Here is a 26,834-nt window from a genome sequence, read left to right as displayed (position 1 = left end):
AAAAGGCAAACTAAAGACTTTTTCAGATACAAAAAAGCTGAGAGAATTCATTACTAGCAGACCTGCACTCCCTCCTCCAGCCGCAACCCCGTCCTCCAGCAGCACGGTTTGGACAGACCTGGCTGCAGCACCTCAGTTTTTCTATGCTCATGACATGATCCTACTCCCTCTCCCCTCCTCCTCCCCTGCAGGCGGCTGGCAGGATTAGTGAGATGCCATCTGAAGAGGCCCAAGGAGGTTCTCTGGGTTAGGAAGGCCTCCTAGGATCCCTGGGTGGTGCTCCCTGCCACCTCCTGGCAATCTCCAAACCAGTTTGCCCATACAGTGGCTCTGAAAGCCTGTCACCGAGAGGACTAGTTTAGCTAACAGTCTCATCTTGCCTCCCAGGGTAAAGGGAGTCTGTGTACTTGGTAACAAATGCTGACCCCAGCCAGAGCAAGGATAATTAGGTCAACCAGCTGGCACGCATACAGGTGTCCCTTTTCTGGAGACAGGGAGGGGTGGTGATGGCCACTCCCGTTTTCCAGAGGGGGTGTCACTGTCCCAGTGCCACCCTGTCAACTAGTGGCAGAGGCCTCCTGTTCCTAGGCTTTTCTCCTAACGGGGGACCCTGTGTCCATTCCAAGCTCTGAACCCACCCACAGCCTCCCAGAGCCCACCTCAGCTCCTGAAACAAATACCTGACCCTCAGCACTGTCTGGAAGGTCAATGCTTGGGCCTCCCTGGCTCTGCCATGCCTCCCCTGGGTGGTCTGTGGCGGGTCACTTCCCACTCTAAGCCTCAGTTTCTCTTCTTGGTAACACGGGGAGTGAAACTGGATGAACTCTGAGGTCCCGTTCCCCTCTGACGTTCATCAGCTCTGTGAACACCTTCCCCACCGACTATTAAGACTGAAGCCTCATTAAGGCCAATTAAAGGAAGATCAGGCCTTCTGAGCACCAAATGGCTGCAGTGGGTCGGGGTCAAGAAGCCCAAGCTAGTCATGCCCAGAGCGCTCTGACCAGGAGGCTCTGCCTAGCCCAGTGGCATGGAGGCACTACCCTGAGTCTCCTACCTCCCCCAGACGGACATCAGCTTCCTTGCCACGGCTCAGGAATACTGCAGAGACAAGGGGCTGGCAGAGCTTGGAGAAAGGCCATGAGGTGACCAAGGCTATTCCCTGTGGATGAGGCAAAAAGGCAAGATCCTTTCCCGCTGGCCGCAAGGAGCTTCAGAATCCTCAGAGCTTCCAGGCTTGCAGGCACAGGATCCAGCCAACCAGACCATCCCATGTGGGCAGCAAATGGCACCAGCTGAGAATTTTCAAACAGGAAAATCTCAGAACCACCGATTCAAAAGCCTTTAAAACCTCAGCTTCTCAGGGTCCAGGAGCAACAGACACTGGGGACATCAAGCATCCTAATGCCCCAGAAAGCCTGGCTTGGAAAGGACTTGCCCAAGGTCACAAAGCACGCCAGAGCAGGGTTGAGGCTTCCAGGCCACCTGGTGCCCACATGCTCTCTGCTGCATTCCACTGAGCCCCTGCTTGAACTTCTGCCAGGACAGCGAGCTCACCACTTCCACCCCCAGACTACTCCCAGAGAGAAGCTCTCAGGACAGGAGTGAGGAGTGAAGGTGGAGGAGGTGAGGGGAGAGATCTGGCATCTACCAATGCCAGCTCCATGCCAGACACAGAGTGTTTTACACACCCCACTTTTTCCCATTTAAATCTCACGATGACTTTATGAGGCAGGTGTTAGCTGTTAGCACCACCATGACACGGAGGAGGAAGGAACAGAAGGTCAGAGAGGCCAAGCAACTATCTCCGAGCAACCACTAAAGATAACACCAGAGCTGGGGCTCATGCCTGGGTCCCAGTAATATGGACGCCTGTCTTCCCACGACCCCACGTGGCATTTAACCTGGCAAGGTACTCGAGGCCAGGGGTCATTCAGACCCTTAAAGGGGACTAGGACAGCCCACCCAGGCTAGGGCCTGCCAGGCTGGGGCCAACGTGGGCCATGGCACAGGGCGAGACCCCATCTTTCTCCCCAGCTGCTCACGAGGCAGAGGGTAGCTCAGTGCTTTTGGATGCTCCTGTCTGTCACTGCTTCAAGACAAGGCCTGATCCCCATTTTACAAGTGAAGAAACTGAGGTCCAGAGTCCTGCAGCATGCGAGTGGCTAAGTGGGACCAGTACCCTCTGCTGGCCCAGGGGCCAGGACCCTCAGCTTTAGGGAGACCCTCTCCAACCAGCGAGACCCAATCCAGGTTCAGCCACACCTAAGACCTTTGGTGTAACCTTATGAAGGCCCCAGCCAACTCTGAGCCTCAGTTTCCCCAGCTGTGATATGAACATGACGGTAGGCCCTGGCTCTTGGGGTCGTGGGAAGGAGGCCAACCCGGTGGCTGAGCAGCTGCCTCTCCCACTGGATTGCCCAGACGGGCAGGCACTCTCTCCTTAGAGCTCCTTCCTCGAAGGGCTGCTCCCGACTATCCTGAAACTCTTAATTAAGACGCAAGCGCCGCAGGGAAGGGAGACTTTGGAGCGCACAGGAGTTAACACCTGGGATTCCCTTATCAGATGGTTCCCCACCCACTCTCTGACCTGTGGTGGGAGCCTGGGCCAGCCTGTGGGCCCCCCAAGGAGCCAACTGGGCTACCTGTGGCCTCTGGCAGTGTGGGGAGCTGTCCTGGCACTGCCCCGCTAAAGGATGCAATGAGTGGCCTTCCTCCTGGTCCCCAGGCCACAGAGCTCACCCTGTTCTTGTGAGTCCCCGTCCCAGCTCTCCTCCAGAGAGCCCAGTATTTAGCTGCCAAGGAGTCTCATGAAAACGCTTTTACTGCCGGGCACAGTGGCTCATGCCTGTAATCCCAGCACTTTGGAAGGCAGAGGCGGGTGGATCACAAGGTCATGAGTTCGAGACCCGCCTGACCAATATGGTGAAACCCCGTCTCTATTAAAAATGCAAAAATTAGCTGGGCATGGTGGCGCACGCCTGCAATCCCAGCTACTCAGGAGGCTGAGGCAGGAGAATCGCTTGAACTCAGGACGCGGAGGTTGCAGTGAGCAGAGATTGCACCACTGCACTCCAGCCTGGGCGACAGAGCAAGACTCTGTCTCAAAAAGGAAAAAAAAAAAAAAAAAAAACGCTTTTACTGTCCTGAATCAGTAAACAACAGGATCCAGCAGCGAGGCTCTGGTGCTCCCATGCAGGGGTAGGGCTCAGAAGGAACAGTGACACTGCTTCTCCAGGGAATGGGGGGTGCTCAGGGCCTGCAGACTGGGGATCTGGGCCCAGTCCCTCCAGATATCAGTTCTGTGACCTCGGGCAAGTTATTTGCCACCTCTGGGCCCCACCAAGCCTCAGTTTCCTCATCTGCAGCACAATGGCGACAACACCTACTTTCCAGAGTTGTGGGGAGGATTACACAGCACGGTAAAGTGCCCGCTCAGCACCTGGCACGGGGTTGGCATTTAGTAAGCGCCTCATTAAGCTGCTTCTATTCTCCCAGAGCCAAACTGTGGGCCAGGACTTCAGCGTGTGAAGGCAGGGGCCTGACAGAAAAAATGTGGGGTGAATCAGGCATCGTGAAACCTGGGTTCGACTTTATTTCTCTGGGTCTGTTCCCAAGCCCTGGCCTGGCATGCAGAGATCAGCGTTCTGGCCCTGGCCACCGGCGCCTCACCCTCCCTCAGTTTCCTCAGCTGTGAAATAAGGAAGGTGTGATCCATCCCTGCTCCTGGGGCTGGTGAGGGATCCTGCTAGGGCCCCCATGCCGTGTCAGGTTGAGGGGGGCTCAGCACCTGCTGGAGGAACCAGCTGGAACATCTACATCCAGCTCTCTCTGAGGGAGCCCCAACCCAGCCCAGCCTCACCCCTTCTCAGGCTGCAGCCGAGCGAGGCCGGGGCTCGCCCCTCCCAGGCGTGATCCTACAGGCCCGTCCTCTGGTATGCAGTTGGAACCCCACAGCAGGTTTTTCCCCAGATAAATCATGGCTCCTGGGGCTGGGGGAGGGGCAGGCAGTGACCTTCCATCTTGGAGTTGGAGCCCACTAGGGCTGGAGGTTAGGCTCGGAGGGCACAAGGTGCTGGGAGTGAGACCCGGGACCCACCCGCCTCTTGTCCCAGGAGAGTCTAGGATCGCAGGGCAGCAAGGTATCAGGGCTGAAGGGGCCCCTAACAGTCTTCAAGACCTGTACCCATTTTACAGATGGGATGGCCGGGGCTTGGAGAGGAGCTGGGGCTTGTTCCAGGTCACACAGTCAGGCGGAGGCAGAGCACGGACTTTTGGCTCCTAGTCCTGCCGTCCGCTAGTTCCATTCTAATCATTTGGGAACGGGGGTGGGCAGGAAGGGGGGACTGACAGCAGTCCTGACGGGAACACAGCCGCTCCCCTGAGTGCTGTGTCACTTCCCTGCCCCAGGGTCTGCCTGTTGTGCTGACAACAGGTAAGGTGAGTGAGGAGGCGGCGGGCTGGGCTGTCCTGACTCAGCCCTAGCAGCCCCAGCCTGAAGCCCCCGGTGGGAAGGGGCCAGTGTGTGGCGCGGGGGCCCAGGCAGAGGGATCCCCAACCCAGGCAGGGGGCAGGCAGAGTTCTCCCCACACGATACCAGAGTGAGAAGGGGAGGCGGGAGCAGGGGCACGAAAGATGATTCATGGGGAGAGATAAGGCAGGGAGCGCTCCCGGCAGGCAGGCGAGCAGACAAAGAGCACCGTCAGCATCCGTCAGCGTCCCGGCCCTGCCCCTGTGAGCCTGGGAAGCAGCCGGGGCAGGATAGCTGGAGGACTGCAGTGGCCTGGATGAGCTGCCCCTCCCAGCCCCGGCCTGTCACTCTGTCCTGCCAGGGCCAGGGCATAAGGGGTAGCCTAGAGTTTGAGGGAAACACAGGCCTGATCCCCACCCCTCCACCCAAGAACTAGCTAGGTGACCTTGGGCAGGGACTAACAAGTTTCTACATCTGAAAAATGGGACAGATAACACTAGCTGAGATTATAAAGCGCCTCGCACTCAATCAGCACTTGCTATTGTTATTATCCCCGCCCACATATGCCATGCTGGCCACGGGTCCCAGGACAGATGTGGCAGGTAAGGACGTGCCCGGGGCAGAAAGCAGGGGCTTGGCTCACCACAATGCTGTGGAGTCATGAACAAATCCCTGTCCTTCTCTGTGCCTCAGTGTCATTGTCTGTCAGATGAGGGGCTTAGTCTCTACTGCCTCTGAGGCCCCCACTGTGGGACACTTGAGGACTCCCTGAGGTCTGAGAGTGGGGAGCAGTCTCAGCAGTGAGTGCCCCTCCTGAGGGCTGGAAAAGCAGAGAGCAGGACCCATCTGTCCGAGGCTCGAGGACATCACTCACTGTGGGGCCGTGTAGACAGACTGGCACCCAAACTGGAGACCAGCTTCTTCCTGGCTATGTCACCTTAGACAGGTGACAGCAATAGCCTTGTGGGAAGCAAAGGAAGGCAATGTCACCTTAGGTGACACTAATAACCTTGTGGGGCTTTTGTGGGAAGCAAAGGAAGCTCCAGGTGGCCCATGAGACTGTATGGAGTGGCTGGGTCACAGCTGTAGCCAGAGACTCAGGGAAGAACCTGGAGTCAGCAGGGGAAGCCCTGGCCCTGGGAGCCCCTATCTGGCCCATCACGGGGTGGGGGATCTGTCTGTCTGTGAGAGAGCAGACCCTCTGGCTGTTCCCATCTGCCTCCTTCCTGTCTCTGACAAGGAAGGGAGGCACAGAGGAGTGGGAACCTTGGCACAGCAAGTCCCCCTACCCAGGGCCTCGGTTTCTCTGTTTTCAAGATGGAAGTGGAGGCTGGGTAATGGGATCCCAGCAGGCTCTCTGTGAAGACTGGGTTCTCTAGCCTCCAGCCAGTCATCTCCACCAGTCACAGACGTCAGCAGCACTTCCCACACACCATGGCAGGTGTGGGGCGGGTCTCTCAGCCTGCAAACTATGAAAGTCCCTTCCTCCTCCCCCTCCTCCTCCTCTTCCTCTAACTCCTTCCTTACTTTTGTCACCCGATATTCCATCTTCACAATAGCCAAAGATGCAGCTTTTATCTGCACCACCTCCATCTTATAGACCAAAAACCCGAAGCCTCAAAGTTGCCCAGGGTCAGTCAGTGAATTGAGAGCAGTCAGGCTGGGGACCAGGCACCCCGACCCAGCTAGCTGACCCAGCTGGTCCCCTTGTTGGGCAGGGACTCCACCTTCCTGGAAACTGGAGCCAGGGCCAGGAGCCACCGGGGTCACCTCATCAGTTCTTGACCCACTTCTGGTTTCTCTGCCTACAAACTTCCCCAAGGCCCTGTCAGTTAGCCAGGATGGTCTCTGAAGCCAGCATTCTGGTCTTGTGCAATTGGCTGCTCTGCTCTGGGATTGGAAGTATAAAGGGATTAGACCCAGCAAGGAAGACCTCATCCCACAACCTGAGGCCCAGACCTGACTTCAGAATCCCCTTCTCAACACAGCTCACTAGGTAAGCTTTATTTATCAAGTCAAGATGTGCTTGGCAATGATGAGAAGGTACTTACGTGCAGCAGGCATTAGCACCTGCTCATGGTCACAGCTGTCCAGCAGTGGCCTAGCTATCTCTGCAAGTGGCAAGCACCCCTTCTGAGAATGTGTGATGGTGTGTCAGCCAAGAATGGCCCCCACAGCTAGGGCACTGCATAGCCCAAAAGGGGTGGAGAATGGGAGGGCCAAAGAAGGCTTTGTCCTCACCGGTGCATCCTGGCCTGGAAAGTTTCCACCATTGCAAAGCTCATAAAGAGTCAGAGAGGGTGCGCAATCTGCTCCCAGTTGCTCAGCACAGCTAGGAAACAGGCAGTGTTGAACCAGGACCTCCAGGCCAGTCTCAGATGGACTCGGACCATGCCTATCCCCTCACCCCGCAACAAAAGCTCTCCCCACCAGAGAGCTCACGGTGTGTGGGGGCCTTCACAGCCAATCGGAGACACTCTAAGGGAAAGTGAGAGGAAGCCCTGGGGTTCCTCCCCTCCCCACTCCACCCTATCTTGGTCCCTTCTTCTGGGGAACCAGAAACACCCCGCAACAATACAGAGGCCCTTTGAGACAGGGCAGCCCACTGTCACCGGCTAGGACCTGGGAACCCTATCCTGCAAGGAAACTGCGGATCCCCACAAAGGTGGGGAGGAAACCTCCACCTAGGAGGCAGCCAGGGAAACAGCAGAAATCCCTAGAAGGCCATGTTGGGCTCCCGTTTGGGGCCCTGAGTGAGCCTGTATTGAGGGGTCCGGTCGCTGGTTGGGCCTTGGCTCCCAGAGTCCCCACGCTGCCTCACCTTCTGTGCCTGGCTGATCATCTTCCGCACCACCTCTTTGATGTGGGCCTGCCCGTCTATGGGGGGCTGCATGTAGACGCTGGCCCGGGTCACGCCGCGGTAGGCGATGGTGTCGGGCCAGCCCAGGTCCAGCTGCGGGATGGAGCGGTCCGACTTCTGGGGCCAGTACTCCAGGGAGGGCAGCGGCTCAGCCTCGGTGGGGACCCCATCCGCCCCGCTGGCTTCCTCTCCGTCGCCGACCCGGTGGTCCTCGGGCCCCTGGGAGGGGTCCGTGCCCCGAGGGTCCTCGGAGCCCGGGTCGTACACCTCGATGGTCTCCAGGATGCGCTTGAGCTCCAGCTCCGAGAGGAAGTCTCGGATGTTCTCCCGCTTGAGCACCTCGTAGAAGGCGTCCCGGCCGCGGGCCACGAGGGCCTCCAGCGCCAGCCGCTGCTCCTCGCTGTAGAAGAACTCGGGCTTGGACTCGCTGGAGCGCCAGTTCACATGGTTGTCGTCCAGACACTGCACCTGGGAGAAGGCCATGGTGCCGCCTGCCCGGGCACTGCTGCCGCGGGTGGGTGGGCAAGGTCCGGCTCCTAGCTCCGGCCCGGCTGGGGCACCGCGCGCTCGGGGGCCTCTCAGCAGCCTCTGCTCCTCTGCCCATGAGCAACCTGCGGGAAAGACCTGATGAGCCCGGCTCGGCGCGGAGGGCGGGCCGCGCGGGAAGGGGCGGCGGGGGGCGGGGCCGGGAACTCAGGTGGGCGTGGGAAGGACGGGGCTGGGGCTGGGACTGGGAAGATGAGGTGGGGGCACTGGACGAGGATGGGAAGAAAGTAAGGGATCGTAACAGCAGGGAGGGAGCTGTGGGCCACGTCCCAGGGCTCAGCGTGCCTCTATGTGCAGGGGACAGGGAACCCACATCCCAGGACTTGCCTGAAGTCCTGGCAACTTCTGAGGGAAACTAGGGCAGCCGGGGAACTTCCCAGTAGCTTCTTAGAGTGGGAGGCGGCCCCGGCACAGCGGCGCCCCGCAAACCGAGGGCTTCCGGGTAAGGGAGAGGTCTTAAAATTCCCAGGTGCCGGCAACCCAGGAGGCCTGCCCTGAAGAGGACAGGGCTCTGGGAGGGGTCCAGGAGAGCCAGAAGTGCGGTTGTGGGGCGGCGGCGCCCCGCAAGACCCGGGATCCCGGGGGCGCGGCTGTGACTTGCTTACCGAGTGGGCACGGGCGGAGCGCGGCGCACACGCGGCGGCGGCGGCGGCGGCGGCGGCGCGAGGCCGGGCGGGGGAGCACTGGTGACTCAGGGCCGCCCCGCCCACCCCACCGTCGCCACCTGCAGTCACGTGCCGCCCGGGGCGGGGCCGGAAGCTGATTCACCCCTCCACAGGCAGACAGACCTGGGGCAGGGCGCACTGCCCACTGTTCTCTGGTGCCCGAATTCCGAAAAGCTCAGAGGCCTAAGCCCAAGAGCTCCTGGAACACCCAGCCCAGAGAGGGACAGTGTTCTTCCTGAGGTCACACAGCGGGTCAACAGCCTTGGCACCCCCTGTGCCCCCAGGGTCTGTTGGTGATCCTGGATCAACCCTGGCTGTGCCCAGTTTCGCCGGTGTGGCGGGAAGTCCGTGCGGCTGTGTAGATTTCCAGCTGTCCAGTTGTGGAAATAGGTCTAGGGTAGTGGACTGGGAGCCCCCAGGCAGGGATAGAGCACTGACTGATACAACCTCTGGCCTTTCCTGAGCAGGTACCTAGTTCTCAGTCCTGAGCCCTGATCCCCTCTGGGAGGGGTCCCCGGACTGCTTCTGCGTGGCGGGCAGCACCCGACCTGAACCCTAGGGCAGGGAGGGGCCAAGAGGGCAGCTGTGGGCTGGGGTCAGGCCCAGCTCTCTGCTGAGCGTCCCCTGGGGTTGGGACCCTGGTTATGGGGAGCGTGGAGACCACATCTGAAGGCAGGCTTTGAGAGTGGGACAGCAAAGCCCATTAAACCTGGCCCAACAAACAGCCCCCACCCCATCGCGTGCAGCAGCCAGTCTGCCAGGCACCAGGCCCAGCCCTTCCTCCCATCCCCCATACTTGCTCTGGATCTGGATGGGGCTGGTTTGGGGCCCTTAAGGATGCTGCTTCGGTAGGCTGGTGACATCTCTAGGCCTTGCGCCCTCAAATCCTCCTCCTCCAAGGCCTTCTCCACCATTCATGGCCCATCAGGACTCCTTGCTTCTGAGTCCACTGCCCTGGACAATGACTGGCCTCCTAGGCCCAGCATCCTTGTGGTCCCCATCACTGACCCCTCAAGCCTGAAGTCCTACACTCTGCCATACAGGCCCCCCCCAAGGGCTTTATGCTACTGAACATAGTGGCCCTGGGGGGACAGGCACACATATTTGCATCCCTCCCCTGCCCCAGGGCCAGAGAGGGGAGGTGGTCCCAGCAGGGGAGCCCTGCTTTGAGGGTCCCAAAGACCCATTTATAACCCCTCTGCCACTGTGGATCCCCTGCAAGACCCTCTCTGAGCCGCCTCAGCTTCTCACTGTGTTCTTACCAATGCACAGAGGCTGGGGAGTTCAGGAAGGGAGTCCAAGGTCTCACCCTCCCCTCCACCACCCCCACACTTCTGCAGTTGATGAACAGGAAGGTTGTATGCACCCAGTTTTCCCCAGTAGTGACGTTTTGCATAGCTATAATACAATAATATCACAGCCAGAAAAATTGACACTGGTGCAATCCACGGAGTTTATTTAGATTTCACCAGTTTTTTGTTTGTTTTGGGACAGGGTCTTGCTCTGTCACCTAGGCTGGAGTACAGTGGTACGTACAATCATTGCTCAATGCAGCCTTGAACTCCTGGGCTCAAGCGGTCCTCCTGCCTCAGGGTCCTGAGTAACTGGGACCACAGGCACCATGCCCAGCTAATTTTTTTTCTTTCTTTTTTTTTTTTTTTTTTTTTTGTAGAGACAGGGCCTGTCTATGTTGCTCGGACTGGTCTCAAACTCCTGGCCTCAAGTGATTCTCCCACCTTGGCCTCCCAAAGTTCTGGGATTACAGGCAGGCATGAGCCACTGCACCAGTCAGATTTCACCAGTTTTACATGCACTTATTTGTGTGTGTGTGTGTCTACATCCTTACTATGTATAGAGATTTGTGTAACCACCATTACAGTCAAGATACAGAACTGTTCTATCACTACAAAGATCTCCCTGTCTATAGCCATCCCCACACCTCCCCCCACCACCATTCCTAACCTCTGGCAACCACTAATCTATTCTACAATTCAACAATTTTGCTATTTCAAGAATGCTATATAAATGGAAGATGTCGTATATAAACTTTTGGGATTGGCCTTTTTTCCCACTTAGCATAGTTCTCCAGCAAGTCATCCAAGTTGTTTCATGGATCAATGGTCTGTGCTTTTCATTGCTGACTAGTATTCCACGGTACAGATATACCACACTTTGCTTAACCATTTCAGTGATTAAAGGATATGTGGAGTTTCCAGCTTTTAATTATTACAAATAACCTTGCTATGAGCATTCATATACATATGTATATAAACATCAGGTTTCATTTATCTGGCATAAATGCCCAAGAGTGTTATTCCTGGGTCCTGGTAGTCGTGTGTTCAAACACTGCCAAACTTTTTCCAGAGTGGCTGCACCATTTCACATTTGCACCAACAACATGTGCATGATCCAGTTTCTCCACATCCTTGCCAACATGTGGTGTTACCATTATTATTATTTTTTTTTTTTTTTTTGTCCATTCTGATAGGTAGGTCATATCTTACTGTGGTTTAAACTTGTGCTTTCCTGATGGCTAATGTCATTGAATCTCTTTTCACGGGCTTATATGCCATCTGTTTGTCTTCTCCTTTGAAACATTTGTTCATGTCTGTTGCCCATTTACTTTTTTTTTTTTGAAACAGAGTCTCGCTCTGTCGCCCAGGCTGGAGTGCGGTGGTGCGATCTCGGCTCAGTGCAAGCTCCGCCTCCCGGATTCACGCCATTCTCCTGCCTCAGCTTCCCGAGTAGCTGGGACTACAGGCACCCACCACCACGCCCGGCTAATTTTTTGTATTTTTAGTAGAGACGGGGTTTCACCGTGTTCGCCAGGTTGATCTCGATCTCCTGACCTCGTGATCCGCTCACCTTGGCCTCCCAAAGTGCTGGGATTACAGGCGTGAGCCACCGCGCCCGGCCACTTTTGCACATTTTCTAATTGGATTGTCTGTTTTTTAACTCTTGAGTTTTAACTTTTTTACTCTTTTGTTTTATTAGAGATAGGCTCTTGCTCTGTTATCCAGGCTGGAGTGCAGTGGCATGATGATAGCTCACTGCAACCTCAAACTCCTGGGCTCAAGCCGTCCTCCCACTTCAGCCTCCCAAGTAGCTGGGACTACAGGTGTGCACCACCATGCCTGGCTAATTGTTTTTTATTTTCAGTAGAATCATGGTCTCACTATGTTGCCCAGGCTTATACTGTTGAGTTTCAAAAGTTCTTTATATATTCTAGATACAGGACCTTTGTTGGGTATGTGCTCTGCAAATATTTTCTCCTAGTTAGTAGCTTGCCTTTTCTTTTTTTGCAGGTTTTTTTTTTTGTTGAGACGGTCCAGTTTCGCAATTTTTCGCCCATACATGGAGTGCAGGTGTCAAGTCTAAGAACTATTCACTTTGTTGAAGTCAAAATGAAAATGTAGAGACGAATCTCTACATTTAACGTTTTATTCGGGAAGAAAAATTGCAATTCAGGGCATACACAAAGACTGGGTGGTCTTTGATGTGTCTGGAGAACACAAAGAAGGTTAGAGGTTTTTTTTTTTTTTTTTTTTGAGACGGGTCCCGCTCTGTCGCCAGGCTGGAGTGCAGTGGCCAGATCTCAGCTCACTGCAAGCTCCGCCTCCCGGGTTCACGCCCATTCCCTGCCGTCTCGCCTCCCAAGTAGCTGGGACTACAGGCTTGAGCCCGCGCGCCCGCCCTAGTAGTTTGCCTTTTCATATTTTTTAGTACACAGAGCTAAAGTTTTAAATGTTAGATGATGGTCCGAGTTTGACCTCAATTTTTCCTTTTATCCAAATGCTTTTGGTGTCACAGTCTAAGAACCATTCACTTTGTTAATTTTTTGTGAAAATTTTAGTAGACGAATCTCACTGTTAACGTTTTCCTGACCTTGGATCCGAAAAATTGCCTCAGGCATCCACAAAGACTGGGATTACAGGTCTTTGATGTGTCGCGCCCACAAAGAAGGTTAGAGGTTTTCTAAAAAGCAGAAATGTTACTTAGTGCTCTTTGAGAAAGTTCCTTGGCACTAGTAAGGGTTTGGGGACCTGGAGAGTTCTGATTGGTGAGTGACAGTGGTAAGCAAAATTAGTCCTAGATTTGTAGCAAGTTATCTCAGCAGCTATAGATAAAACTGGTTTCAGGTTGTAACAGGACGTTGCTTTCACCAGCCAGGCTCACAGGGAATTGCATTTTTGGAATAATGTTATGTACCCTCGGTGCTTTCCCCCACTGGCCTCTTACCTCTGTTTTAGTTCTGTAGACAAGAATGACCCAATACGTATGATCAACTTTTACAGCCTAGACTTAGGTCCTAAAGATTTTCTCCTATTATTTTCCCCAAAAGTTTGATAGTTTTTTTTAACATTTTACATTTAAGTCTGTGATCTATTTTGAGTTAATTTTTGTATAAGGTGTGAAGTTTAGATTGAGGGTCGGTTTTTGACCTATAGATGTTCTCAGAAGAGTTTTTACAGAGGAGAAGACAGCCTCACAGATTTTTTTTTTTTTTTTTTTTTTTTTTGAGGTAGGGTCTTGCTCTGTCTCCGAGGCTGGAATACAGTGGCCTGATCTCGGCTCACTGCAACCTCCATCTCCCAGGTTCAGCGATTCTCGTGCCATAACCTCCCAAGTAGCTGGGACTACAGGTACGCACCACTGCACCTGGCTAATATTTGTATTTTTTGGTAGAGACAGGGTTTTTCCATCTTGCCCAGGCTGGTCTCAAACTCCTGGCCTCAAGTGATTCATCCACCTCAGCCTCCCAAAGTGCTAGGATTACAGACATGAGCCACCGTGCCTGGCCAGTCTCAGAGATCTTAATCACTCAAGATCATACAGCAAGGGATTGGGAGAGCTGAGTTTGTTTTGTTGTTTCTGTTTGTTTGATTGAGACAGGGTCTTGCTCTGTCACCTCCAGGCTGGAGTGCAGTGGTGCAATCACGGTTCACTGCAGCCTGGACCTCTCATACTCAAGCAATCCTCCTACCTCAGCCTCCTGAGTAGCTGAGACTACAGGCACGAACCACCCCGCTAATTTTAATTTTTTTGGGAAAGACATGCTTTCGGCCAGGCACGGTGGCTCAAGCCTGTAATCCCAGCACTTTGGGAGGCCTTTTTTTTTGAGACGCGAGTCAGGAGATCTGAGCCCATCCTGGCTAACACGGTGAAGTCTCTAGTGGCGCGATGGCGGGCGCCTGTAGTCCCAGCACAGTGAGGCAAGCTCCGCTTAAACCCGGGAGGCAGAGCTTGCAGTGCCTGAGCCTCCACTGTCCAGCTGGGCGACAGGTGCCCGAGACTCCGTCTCAAAAAAAAAAATTAAAAAAAATTAAAAAAAAAAAAGAAAGACGGGCTTTCACCAGGCTTTTTTTTTTTAGTTTCTCCTGAACGGATCCGTCTCGCTCCCAGAGTGCTGGGATCGCCCAGGCTGGAGTGCAGTGGCGCGATCTCGGCTCACTGCAAGCTCCGCTTCCCGGGTTCACACCATTCTCCTGCCTCAGCCTCCCGTGTAGCTGGGACTACAGGCGCCCGCCACCGCGCCCGGCTAATTTTTTTAATGTATTTTTAGTAGAGACGGGGTTTCACCGTGGTCTCGATCTCCTGACCTTGTGATCCGCCCGTCTCGGCCTCCCAAAGTGCTGGGATTACAGGCGTGAGCCACCGCGCCCGGCCTTAGGCTTTGTTTTTTAATTGAAATGGGGTCTCCCTATATTGGTCAGGTTGGTCTTGAACTCCCAGCCTCAAACAATCCTCCTGCCTCGGCCTCCCAAAGTGTTGGGATTACAGATGTAAGCCACTCTGCGTGGCTGATAACTGGATTTGAACTCAGGTCTGGGAGCCTTTCTCCTGCTCCCTCCTGCAATGGCAGTGTCTGGACTGGCTCCTGGGAATGGGTCGGGGCCTGGTTAGGGAGTGGAGAGCACCTTGATTACCCCTCAAGGGACTCTGTCCAGTGACCTCCTTGGGAGAAAATCATTCACTCAGTCAACAGACACTGGCAGAAGCTGCCGTATGTTTGCTTGTGCTAAGCACTGTTGAGACCCAGACTTTTCCCTGAGGCCCCATAGTCATAGCCTGGGTGGGAGGCAGGACAGTCACAGGGCATAGAGTTATTGGTGCCGTGGAGGATATAGCCCCAAAGCCTGAAGGGCTCAGACATCCATAATGAATTGAGAAGAATAAGTATAAGTTCCCTGGGATATGGGCCGGGCGCGGTGGCTCAAGCCTGTAATCCCAGCACTTTGGGAGGCCGAGACGGGCGGATCACGAGGTCAGGAGATCGAGACCAGCCTGGCTAACACGGTGAAACCCCGTCTCTACTAAAAAATACAAAAAACTAGCCGGGCGAGGTGGCGGGTGCCTGTAGTCCCAGCTACTCGGGAGGCTGAGGCAGGAGAATGGCGTAAACCCGGGAGGCGGAGCTTGCAGTGAGCTGAGATCCGGCCACTGCACTCCAGCCTGGGCGACAGAGCGAGACTCCGTCTCAAAAAAAAAAAAAAAAAAAAAAAAAAAAAAAAAAAAGTTCCCTGGGATAAACCCAGGGAAGGGCAGAAGGTGGGAAGGGTGTTCCGAGGAGAAGGAACAGCAAACACAGAGACCCAGAGGTGTCCAGGAAAGCCTGGGGTGCCAGAAGTCTGGGTGAAATTAGTCAAGGAGAGGGTGGCTGAGCGAGGCGGCCATAGCAAGGGGTGTGGGAGGGCCTTGATTAGAGCCTGTGGTCCCCCTGCAGCGGCTGGAGAGGCACGGAGCGGCTGTGAGCAGGGAGGAGCATGGGCGGATTGCTGGGTTTAGAAGTTCCCTTTGCTTGCTTGCAGTGGGAGTGGATTAGGAGGCACAACGAGGAGGTAGTGCAGTAATCAAACAGGACTGGGCATTGGCCATGGGGAGGGAAGACAAAGGGACGAGGAGAGGCAAACCCCAGCTTCTGGTGTGGGCCCTGGCTAGACGGAGGGCTGATGCAAAAGTGGGGCCCAGTGGGGAACTCCTAGGCCTGCAGAAGCCAGCACCCTGGCAAACCCATAGACCCCTGCCAGCTCCCCAACTCTCACTGCCCCCCCGCTCCGCCTCCCCGGGGCTGCTTACTCTGGAGTCCTGGGGGACTGTGTTTCAATGGTGACACCACTGCCACTGTTCTCACAAAGGAGAAGTTGTTCTTTCTTGCTGCTCAGCACAAACACTTAGTCAAACCAGTGGTACTCAGGGCGGTTTCCCATGCCGAGAGCCTGGAATGGCCTGAAGAAGCTCACGAAGAATCTCCTGACTCCGGCTTTCTGAACCATTATATGGCTGCGACACCTCACCTATCCCTCCCAGGAGGGCTGGGTCCTCTGAGTGCCAATCCGCCTGCCTAGGCTCAAAGCCCATCAGCAGTGGCCCATCCCCTGTCCTGTGAATCCTGGACCCCAGTGGCCTCAGAGTTCTGCCATGGGGTCCCTGGCTTTGTCTTGGATCTGATTGTGTCCCCCAGGCAAGTTATGTCCTTTCTGGTCCTGAAAAACTAATGGGGGTAGAGGTGGTAGGATGGGGCAGCTGGATCAAACAGTGCTCTTTCTGGGATGCCTCCTCCCACTCCTCCTCTCCTCCTGTGCCTTTCCTCCCTCCACCCCACCATGCAGTCACTTATTCATTCATTCAACCAGTGTTCCCAGAAAGTCTGTTCTGGGCCATACCTGGGACTTGGAGATGATTCAAACCCAGTGTCTGCCCTTGGGGAGCTTCAGTCCTGGTGGAGAAGGTAGACTATGTAAACAAACAACCGTGATTCAATCTTTGGCCTTAGGAGCCCTTGGGAGGAAGCTGCTACTGCCTGGGGGGGTGGGAGAGTCAGGGAAGGCCTCAGAGGACAAGCCCTTTGCAATGAGCCTTGAAGCAGGAGGTAAACAAGGGTGGGGGTGGGTGTTAGACGGACGGTAGTGCCCTGGGAGGAGGGACTGCGTCTGCAAAGGCATGGAGGCGTCCAAGTGCTGGGTGTGTGTGAGAAAATGCAAGCAGGTCAGGGTGGCTGGTGCACGGTGCTGGGATGGGAGGTTCTGGGACCAATTGTCAAGGGCCTCGAATGCCATAGAAAGGATTTTTTTTTTTTTTTTTTTCCTCAGGATGCCATGGGCTGAGAGGTGGAGATAGGGAGGAGGTTCCTGAGAAATAAGTGATATGCTGAGAGCTGTGATTCCAAAGTGTGGAGAAGATGGACAGGAAGCTGGGGAGGAGCTTGGGATTGGGCAGGGTGGGCCGCAGACGGGAGGGGGAAAGAAGCCACGGGCCTGGGGGCTGATGGGAGGAGCCAGGGAGGTGCCTGGGGGATGACAGGAACCTGGTGTCCAGGAAGCCTGGAGCTCAAACAGGCTGGGCTGGAGACTGGGACACAGTCAAGGGTGCCAGGGTAGAGGACACTGCCCCAGCCCAGCTGGCCTGGAGGAAGAGGTCTGAGGCCCGCCCTTCCCCCATGGGCTGGGCATCTAAGAAGGGACATATCAGAAAGGGGCTTTGGAGGGTGCAGCCTACACAGGGAGCACTAAGACAGAAGTGTCAATGCCGGCCGCCCCTGCAGCTGCTGTGTTGCAACTCGGCCTGCCCCTAACAGGCCACCGCAGTGCTGTCAGTCAACTTGTTTCTGAACTCCCCCATAATCATCGTCTCCCGGTTAGCTCTGCACTCTGGGCCCTGCTGAAAACCCCCGGGAGCAGGGGCCAAAGGTTTCTAGAAAGTCTTTTATGGAAGGAAACCGTGAATGTGGGTCAACTCTCTCCATCCCTACATCACTAGACCAAAGTCAGGCCCGCGACTGCCAACACCAGCAAAATCTCACTGAGCGGAGCAGTGAGGGGAGCCCCACACGTCATCAAGGCTATGGATGCGGGTCGGGGTTCTGCCCCACACAGGGCAGGAGGCCGAGGGATGCCTGGATTTAGGGTTCAGTTGGGATCTGGCCTGAGCCTGGGAAATTCGTGAGTCCTTCATTCATTCAACAGATGAGCCGTGTGCACCACCCCAGCCATGGGGGAGATAGCACGAGGCAAATCCCATCCTCTCAGGACTCGCCTGCCACAGGGAAGTGGCAAGAACCGAATAAACATGTCCAAGTCCTCCCAGGGATGACAAGGGATGAGGGAAAGTGATGTGGGGCAAGGGGACAGATGGGAGAATGGGGTGGGGAGGACAGACCCGAATTCAGGAAGGAGGCAGTCCTCAGGGGAGGCCTGGGGCAGGCCTGGGGTGGGAGCGAAGAGGGACTTGCGGGGAGGGGCTGAGGGTCTGGATCACCCAGGGTCTTGCAGACTGTTGAGAGGCTGAGCAGCTAGAGAGTCCTGGGCATCAGCTCAGCAATCTGCAGCAGGAAATAGCCTGGCCTAAAGCTTGGACCCCAGGGTTGGAGACAGAGGTATGGATGGGCTCTGACCCCACGTCCTAAGCCAGGAAGCTGGAGCAGGCAGGCCTCGCCAGTCCCTGAGCTTTCACCACAGCCCTGCTGCCTGAGCTGCAGCTGTGTGACAGCACACTCAAGCCAGCTGCCCATGGACGGACGCCACTTGTCGACTTGTTGCTGAGTGAACACAAAGCCCAGGGGACAGGCTGAGGGCCTGGGGAAGGGCCCATCCTGCAGGGCTCTCTCCTCTCTAGCCTCCATTTCCCCCTTTGGGGAGAATGGCTGGGGACGAGGGGAACAAGGGAGGCTCAGGCCCCAGGTAGACTCTAATGGCAGACCTCACACAGCAGAGCCAACGGCAGGTGAGCCCCCTGGCCAAGGGGAAGTGGGATCAGGGAGAAGCGTTATGATGGAGAACAGCAGGGAAAATAATTTTCAGAGGCCATGCCCTCCCCATGGCTCCTGAAAAGCTAATGGGGGTAGAGATGGTAGGGTAGGGCAGCTGGATCAAACGGTGAAACTGTGAAACAGTGAAACTCCCCTGTGAAACTGAGGCCCAGGGCCAAATGGTAACAGGCCAGAGGCATTGACAGAGCAGGTCTGGGCCAGGCTCCTGCCCCTAGCCCTGTCTTGCCCACCCCAGGTGCCCATGTCTATGGGGAGAGACACCAAGTGTCCCTCTCTCAAACAGATGACGTGGGCTGCGTGGTGCCATCCGAGTGCCTGCGGGCCTGTGGGGCCGAGGTCGGCTGCTCCAACATCGCCTACCCCAAGCTGGTCATGGAACTGATGCCCATCGGTGAGGCTGTGTGGGTGGGGGTCTGGGTGGAAGGCATGGGTTGGGACCTGGGGCCCAATGAGTGTGGGGACTGTGGAGGCCACTGTGGATCCAGTATGATGCTGGGTGACATCCAGGTGGGCTGTTCTGCTCCTAGGAGAGGAGAACAGAAGCACTCACAATAGAAAACACTCGAACACCCACTGCATGCCACCACCATCCCCAGGGCTTCCCAGGTGATGCACTGGCCTCCTCTTCTCGGGAACCCCTAGTGCTGTTAGTATCATCCCCATTTTTATTTTTATTTTTATTTTTCTTGAGATGGAGTTTTGCTCTTGTTGCCCAGGCTGGAGTGTGATGGTGTGATCTCAGCACCCCACAACCTCCTCCTCCCGGGTTCAAGCTATTCTCCTGCCTCAGCCTCCCAAATAGCTGGAATTAAAGGCGTGTGCCACCACACCTGGCTAATTTTTGTGTTTTTAGTAGAGACGGGGTTTCACCATGTTGACCAGGTTGGTCTCGAACTCCTGACCTCAGGTGATCCACCCGCCTCGACCTCCCAAAGTGCTGGGATTACAGGCGTGAGCCACCGCACCTGGCCTATATCATCCCCATTTTAAAGACAGGGAAACTGAGATCCAGAGAGGTTAAGTGACCTGGTCCAAGTCACATGGCAAGTAAGCTGCAAAGCTGGGATTCTGACCCGACGCATCTGCCTGCACACCTTGACCTCCTATCTCTTGCTGTACCATCTCTTGAGAAAGGCCACCCACTCTCTCCTCTTGCATGCCTACTGGGCGCCAGGCCCTTTACTAACAGTTTCTCATTAAATGCTATGAGATAGGGTTATTGGCTCCATTTTACAGATGGGGAAACTGAGGCACAGAGAGGGGAAAGTGACTTGTCTGAGGTTATATAGTCACTGAGACACAAACCCAAGACACAAACTGCTTACTCTGCTGGGATCAGGACCCCCCACTACATCTGCAGGCATGAGTGCCTATCCTCTGCACCGCCCCGCCCTGAGACACTGCAAGCCGACAGGTAGAACTAGTGGGCAGGTTTTGGCTTTTTCCATGTTTCTCGTGGTAGCAGCATCCCTGCTATTCTAATGTGGGGTGATGAGTTCCCCATCACAGGAGGTATGCAAGTTCCCCATCACAGGAGGTATGCAAGGTGGAGGAAGCAACATGGCAAGGGGTGTGGGAGGTTCAACCCTAAGCAAAAAGCAGAAACAGTTTCCTGAGCCTTTGGCAGCCCAAGCTTTTCCTGTACAGATTCTCAGGTGCTGGAGCTTTCCCTGGTCCCCCTCCCTCTGACCCCCTCCCTCTAATTCCCTCTTCCTGGAAGCTTTCAGTCCCTCGGGTGAGCCCCACCCTGCTCTTTCTTCCTCTCCTTCCCTCCCTCCCTCCCTCCCTCCCTCCCTCCCTCCTGCAGAGCTCAGGCCTAATGGAAGTGAGTACACAAACCTAGGATCAGATCTTGGCTCTGCCACTAGCTGGCCAAGAAATTTGGGGCATGTCACTTCCCTGCTTGGAGCCTGGGTGTCCTCATCTGTAAATTGGAGATAATGGCATCTACCCAGCCCTCAGCGTTGTTGCTGGGATTAAACATAATGACATTGGGAAAATGCAGGCTTGGCCACGCTGTGGTTCCCACCTAAGGGCTTCGCTTTTCTCTTCTGTTCTGGGCAAAGGGACTTGCTAAGTCCCCCGGGGCTGACACTGAGCCATTGTTGGGCCACAATCCCTCTCTAGGCCCTGAGTTCCCTCTCTCAGAAATGGATGGAATAAGCTCCAAGTTCATCCATCTCCATGAGCAAGACAAGGGGGCGGGTGGAGAAATGTTTTGGGGAAAACTGTGATTTGACTCATTTTCCTTTGGGCTCCATCCTAGTCAGCTTCTGACAAGTGAACAGAGAGCCCAGAGACTCCTGGAAGTCACACAGCCAATCAGACGCAGAACCGAGGCCAGAGAACCCAGCCAGGCAATAAATGGCTGTGCCTTCGGGACAGGGAGGCCAATGCCAGGCTTATCCTAGGACAGACGGGCAAAAGTTTGTAGAGGTAAAGGAGTTGCTTAAAATTGTAGGAGTCCTTGTAGACAGACTTGAACTTGTCCCCAGAGAGGGGAGGTGACCAGCCTGAAGCCACACAGCAGAGAGCGGGCAGTTCAGCATCGTTCCACCTTCTTTAGGGTTCCTCACCCCCAGGCCCTCTTGAGCCTACAACTCCCAGAAGGCCTTTCACAGCAATGCTACCCACACCTCCTAGGGGAGCCCTCACTCCCACTCTGGAAAACCACAGAGCCAAGGAGAGAGGGGATCCACTATGCCTGCTGGGTCCTGCCATGCACAGGAAGTGGTGGAAAATTCCAGATACTGGGGCACTGCATGCTGGGGTAAGGTGTGCATCTTGCCCAGGGTGTGACCTTCAAGCAAAGGCCCCGCCCAAGCCTTCCTCACCAACCCCACTGCACCCCAAAGTTCTGCCTCTGGCCTGCTGTGAGTCCCTGGGCAATCTCTTCCCTTCTCTGAGCTTCCATTTCCTCATCTGTCAGGCGGGTTAATCACGCTTTCCTCAGACGGAGGCATGGGTGTGAAAGTGCTTTGTCAACGCCAGGCTCTGCAGAAAGGAGAGGTCTGATCGCGGCCTCAGCATTATGAGTAATTACGGTCGGGCCTAGGGTTGCCAGCAAGCCTAGGGCTCAAGCAGCCAGCTCCGAAGTCCCCACGGTTTGTCCTTGGCCTCCCCAGTCTCCTCATTTTGGGTCTTGCTCACCTCAAACCTCCTCAGCTTCTCTCCCTCCTGGCCCTCTGCCTGGAGGGGCATGGGAATGGCAGGCAGGCCTCAGGCAGTAGACCTCAGGCTGGAGGGGCTCCCGGGGCTGTTACCGGACAGGGTCACGCATCCCCCGTCCCACCCCAGGTCTTCGGGGGCTGATGATCGCAGTGATGCTGGCCGCGCTTATGTCGTCGCTGACCTCCATCTTCAACAGCAGCAGCACCCTCTTCACTATGGACATCTGGAGGCGGCTGCGGCCCCGCTCCGGCGAGCGAGAGCTGCTGCTGGTGGGACGGTATGGGGGTGGGGGAATGGTACGGGGGTGGGCGCCGGCACTGACTTTGAGGGATGAGCGGGAGTTTGCCACTTAGAGAAAGGTGGATTCCAGGGAGGAGTGAAGAGAAGGGCCCAGTGTACCCCGTCCATACCACCTCTCACATTGCTCTCCTGTCCACCTCTGTGTGATCGCAGCCCTCATCTGGGATGCGTCTCCACCCCCGAGCTGGATTCCCTCTGCAGGGGCCAGCCCTCTCTCCCCAGCCATGCTACAGATCTCTCTATCTTCCCCAAAACCTGGGCCCCCATTCCTCCTGTGGTTCCCAGCTGCCCCACAGAGGGCCCCCGTGCTAGCACTCAGGGCTGGCCACACTTGACCTGCCACATCCCTCAGCCTCCATGGCCTTGGCCCCACTGAGCTCTGGCTTGTTTCCTCCCAGCCCAGCTTGTCCCCTCCTTTTACACCTTGATGACTCACGCTGATCTTTCTACACTCTACCTGTGTCCCCTCCTCCATGCAGTCCTCCTTGAGACCCTCAACCAAGGAATGAGCCCCTCTCCCCTTCATACCCCAGGAACTCTTGCCAGATTCTTCCCACAGCACATGTGGCCATTATAGGCCAAGAGACCTCCCCGACACCCTTCTCTACATATCTGGGCTCTTCATGCGGACCAGGGCTGTGTCTGGGGAACAGGTGGTGTTTGGTTCCATGAATAAGTTCTTTAGTGGTGATTTCTGAGATTTTGATTTTGGTGTACCCATCACCTGAGTGGTGTACACTGTACCTAATGTGTAGTCTTTTATCCCTCACACCCTCCCAGCCTTTCCCCTGAGTCCTCAAAGTACATTGTATCATTCTTTTTTTTTTTTTTTTTTTTTTTTTTTTTTTGAGACAGAGTCTCGTTCTGTTACCCAGGCTGGAATGCAGTGGTGCGATCTTGGCTCCCTGCAACCTCCACCTCCCGGGTTCAAGAGATTCTCGTGCCTCAGCCTCTTGAGTAGCTGAGATTACAGGCTCCCACCACCACGCCCGGCTACTTTTTGTATTTTTAGTAGAGACGGGGTTTCACCATGTTGGCCAGGTTGGTCTCGAACTCCTGACCTCACGTTATTCACCTACCTCAGTGGGCTGGGATTACAGGTATGAGCCAGTGTGCCCAGCCCATTCTATCATTCTTATGCCTTTACATCCTCAGAGGTTAGCTCCCATGTGCACGTGTGTGTCTATTTGCACCCTCCCTGCCCCTCTAGTCCCTCCCTCCTGTTGTCCTCTGAGCAGTGTGGCCCACACTCTGCTGGTCAGGGTTCTAGCCTTCTGGCACTTAGCTTGGCCAACAGTGAACCCCCTGGTCAGGAGCCCAGGGCACCCATCCTGGGGGTGGGGTCTCCTTCCGAGCTCCAGGCAGCCGTCCTGGGGATGCAAAGCAGTCAGACTTCTGTCGGAAGGGCCCTGTTGGGACATGTCAGAGGCGGGTGCGAGTGAGCTCATCCACGGGCTCACAGGATCCTCCAAAACAAGGAGCCTCCCGCCTCTCACTGGGCAGGACACTTCCATGTCCCTGTGTCCTGGGCACTTGGCCCCTTGACCTCCTCTCCCCCTCTGGCTCCCCTGCCTCTCCTCAGAAGCCATGTGGCCTGGGGAAGACCCTGAACCTCTCTGACCATGCGTCTCCTCTGCGGCCAGACCTTGCTCTAAGCCCCTCCATGCTCCAGCATCCTGGGCCCTGGGACCTGGATGCCCTTCTGCCGCCCAGTGTGTGACACTGGTAGCCCCTCTACCTGCCCAGTGGCCCTCATGTCCCCTGCCCACTACTTCCTGGTCTCCTCACCCAGACTCCCACCTGCAACCAAAATCCTGACCTGGCCTCCTGCTGTGCCAGCTCACCCACCCATACAGCTGCCCAGGCCCTTGACTCTCCTTCCCACCTCTTCTGCCAAGTCAACCCCCCGCCCCCAGCCCTGCAAGCCTGGAGTTCAGCCTCCCTGAGGAGCAGGGCACAAGGCTGTGTGGTGCGGGGCAGGTTGCTCACCCTCTCTGGGCCCCAGTTCTCTCAGCTGCCAGCTGGTTAGAGCAGAAAGGGCCCTGTGCCAGGTGTCAGGCTGGCCAGTTCGACTTCCCCTCCCTCTTACAGCACTGGGATACCCTCAACACCCCCAGCCCCTCAAAGTCGTCTCAGCCTCCTCCTGCCCTAACCACTACCATTGGAGCGGTATCTCCTAGGCCCCCGTGGGTCATGGATCTCTGGTAGGGTGAATGGCCTGACAAGAGCCTCCGTCAGGGAGAGGCAAGGCTTAGAGAGAGAAGACCAACAGTCCAGAGGCCTGGAGAGGAGGCCATTGCAGGGCCGGGTACAGGACCATGCCAGTGCCATGATGGCTCCGTCCAGCTAAGCAGAGGCTGGAGGAGCTGTCACAGGTTGGGGAACAACGATGACCACTCCCCGGCTATTTGCCTGCCCCAAGCCCCCACACCCCAGTCCAACATTCTGCCACTGCCCTCCCCACTCTCCCCTGTCTGTGGTCCTGGCTGTTCAGTCCACAAATGGGGCCCACGGCCTCCCGGAAACCCTGTACAGCACTCAGAAAGATCTCAGACACCCCTCCTTGAGAGGTTCCACGGTAACTGTGGCTGCAGCCCAGAGAGATGCGGGAGGGCACTGTCCACCCTGATGGTGGCATGGGAGGGGGTAGCATTCCAGGCAGAAGGAACAGCCTCTGGGTTTGGGGGTCCTCTGGCAGACTAGGTAAGAAGGCTGCATAAGAAGGCGAGGGCCTGGCTGGAGTGGCCCGGGTCCTGGCACAGAGATGCAGAGCCTGGTGTTGGGCGGGAGAGCTGTGTGCAGAGGGCGGGGTGGGCAGGCGTTAATGGAGGCCCCCCTCGGCCTTTGATGAGGGCAGCGCCCGCCTGCCTGCCTGGCTAGGGGTTAATTAGCCTTAATCAAGGTGGCACCTCCTTCCTCCACCCTCTCCCTCAGGCCTAGAAGGGAAGAAAGGGAGGGAGGAAGACGAACAGGCGCAGAGAGGACCCACCCTAGCTGAACACATAGCCTCTGTCATCCCTGCCACCACAGCCAGGGTTCCAGCGGGTCACCCACCACCCACCTTGGGGGTGAGGAATGACAACTGACCCAGGACACAGGGGTGAGGTGCTCAGCCAGGAAGGAGCAGATGGATGCCTTGCCCCAGCTTTGTCCCCTTAGCTGGGTCCCATGCCCCTCAAGGCTCTTGGGGGGGGGGCCTCCTCCTGGAAGCCCTCCTAGATTGATGTTTCCCCTGTGCTGCTCCAGCCCAGCCCTGAGTGTAGGTAACAGGCTCATCTGTTTTCTTTGCTGGACTCTTGAGTGCTGGGCAGGCACCAGGTCCCACTCATCGCCCAGCTGGGGATCCTAGGGTAGTGTCCTACCCAGGTGGGCACCTCGCCAGTGGCTCGTTGGATGAACAAGTGAAGCATGTGCCTGCTGTGGAGGGGCTCTGGCCTAGGGGAGAGGCGGGCAGGAGCTGACACGCAGGGGACAGGAGGGGACAGGCTCATGCTGGCCCAGCAGAGCTCCAGCTTCACAGCTGGGGAGTATAGGCTCTAACCCCAACCCACACCTCTGGCTCCAAACCTTGCATCCTTAGTAGGGAGGCTGCCCTGTGAAGGATGTGCGGCACAGGCCTGTAGGGGTGGGGATGTGCCAGCCAGAGGTCCCAGCTCCCGCAAAGGCCGGCCGGTGTGAAAAAGCCTAGTGTCTTCAAAGAACCACCAGGCAGTCAGTCTGGCCCGGATGTGGGGGCAGTGGTCATTCATGCACTCAGCAAATGCTTAGTGAGCACCTACTGTATGCTGGAAGACACAGCAATGAACTAAAGGGATGAGGCTCCTGCTCTCCTAGTGCTTCCAGTCGGGAGGGGAAGACAGGCAGTAAACAAGTAGACACCCAGGTAAATGTGCGTGTAGTGGTTGGGACAGGTGCTTTGAAGGAGAGACAAGAGGGAGAGGCTGGGTGGCTATGGCAGAGCTCCAAGGGCTGGCTCCACAGAGAACCCAGGGCAGGGAAGGAGCAGACAGCACTTAGAGTCAGGAGCTACACCTGCAGGAGCCAGGGAGCTGCCAAAGGGTTTGGAGCAGGGCAGGACTGGCCAGGTCACCAGTGGCATGGACCAGAGGCCAGGGAGGGGCTGGAGCTGGGGTAGCAGGGGAACGATTAGAGAGCAAGTCTTAGTGACCAGGGGAGGTGGGAGAGGGCTGAGGAAGAACCTCCCAGGACGACCGCTGCCTGCCTTCCACCTGCCCACAGGCTGGTCATAGTGGCGCTCATCGGCGTGAGTGTGGCCTGGATCCCCGTCCTGCAGGGCTCCAACAGTGGGCAACTCTTCATATACATGCAGTCAGTGACCAGCTCCCTGGCCCCACCAGTGACTGCAGTCTTTGTCTTGGGCATCTTCTGGCGACGTGCCAACGAGCAGGTGGGTATCGGGGGACAGGACTTGGTGGTCTGCTCTCCCTAGGGACATGCCACAGTTTGCTCTTCCCTGCTGCCTGTCAGGGGATCCTTGGTCCTCCTCCCATAGCCCCACATGCCCTGTCTCCCTCCTCCCCAGGGGGCCTTCTGGGGCCTGATAGCAGGGCTGGTGTTGGGGGCCACGAGGCTGGTCCTGGAATTCCTGAACCCAGCCCCGCCCTGCGGAGAGCCAGACACGAGGCCGGCCGTCCTGGGGAGCATCCACTACCTGCACTTCGCTGTTGCCCTCTTCGTACTGAGCGGTGCTGTTGTGGTGGCTGGAAGCCTGCTGACCCCACCCCCACAGGGTGTCCAGGTGAGCCAGCCCTGACCCCTGACCCTGACCCCTAACAGTTTCTTACTCTGGTCCTATTCTGATCCCCGACCCGCTCTGACTCAGAATTTTCTAGCCCTGGACTCCCTAACCCCATCCCTTTTTGAACTCAGCTGCCATCTTGCCATCCCCAACCTCTGATCCTGTCTGGGTCACCCCTACCCTGCCAGCCTCACCCCCATCCCTATCCCCACTCGTTTCTTACAGATTGAGAACCTTACCTGGTGGACCCTGGCTCGGGATCTGCCCTTGGGAACCAAAGCAGGTAAGTGGGTGACCTT

General features: G+C 56.3%; 2 protein-coding genes across 4 annotated transcripts in view; one reads left to right on the top strand and one right to left on the bottom strand.

Moving 5' to 3' along the window:
- Positions 1–7,933, bottom strand: part of FAM83G (family with sequence similarity 83 member G) — a 31,483-nt gene extending 23,550 nt beyond the window's left edge. Inside the window, exon 1 of the mRNA XM_050763878.1 lies at positions 7,290–7,933. Coding sequence (XP_050619835.1) covers positions 7,290–7,811 — 522 coding nt within the window. The 5' untranslated portion in view covers positions 7,812–7,933. The remainder of the gene's footprint in view (positions 1–7,289) is intronic.
- SLC5A10 (solute carrier family 5 member 10) overlaps positions 1–26,834 on the top strand; it is a 70,797-nt gene that overhangs the window by 43,509 nt on the left and 454 nt on the right. For all 3 annotated transcript variants that reach the window (XM_050763896.1, XM_050763898.1, XM_050763895.1), the window contains 5 exons: positions 18,589–18,696; positions 21,603–21,753; positions 26,016–26,184; positions 26,320–26,535; positions 26,761–26,818. In XM_050763896.1, the coding sequence (XP_050619853.1) occupies positions 18,589–18,696; positions 21,603–21,753; positions 26,016–26,184; positions 26,320–26,535; positions 26,761–26,818 (702 nt within the window). The remainder of the gene's footprint in view (positions 1–18,588; positions 18,697–21,602; positions 21,754–26,015; positions 26,185–26,319; positions 26,536–26,760; positions 26,819–26,834) is intronic.

This window comes from Macaca thibetana, chromosome 16, assembly GCF_024542745.1.
Source record: "Macaca thibetana thibetana isolate TM-01 chromosome 16, ASM2454274v1, whole genome shotgun sequence".
Classification (NCBI taxonomy): domain Eukaryota; kingdom Metazoa; phylum Chordata; class Mammalia; order Primates; family Cercopithecidae; genus Macaca; species Macaca thibetana.
This window is presented reverse-complemented; position numbering and strand designations above follow the sequence as displayed.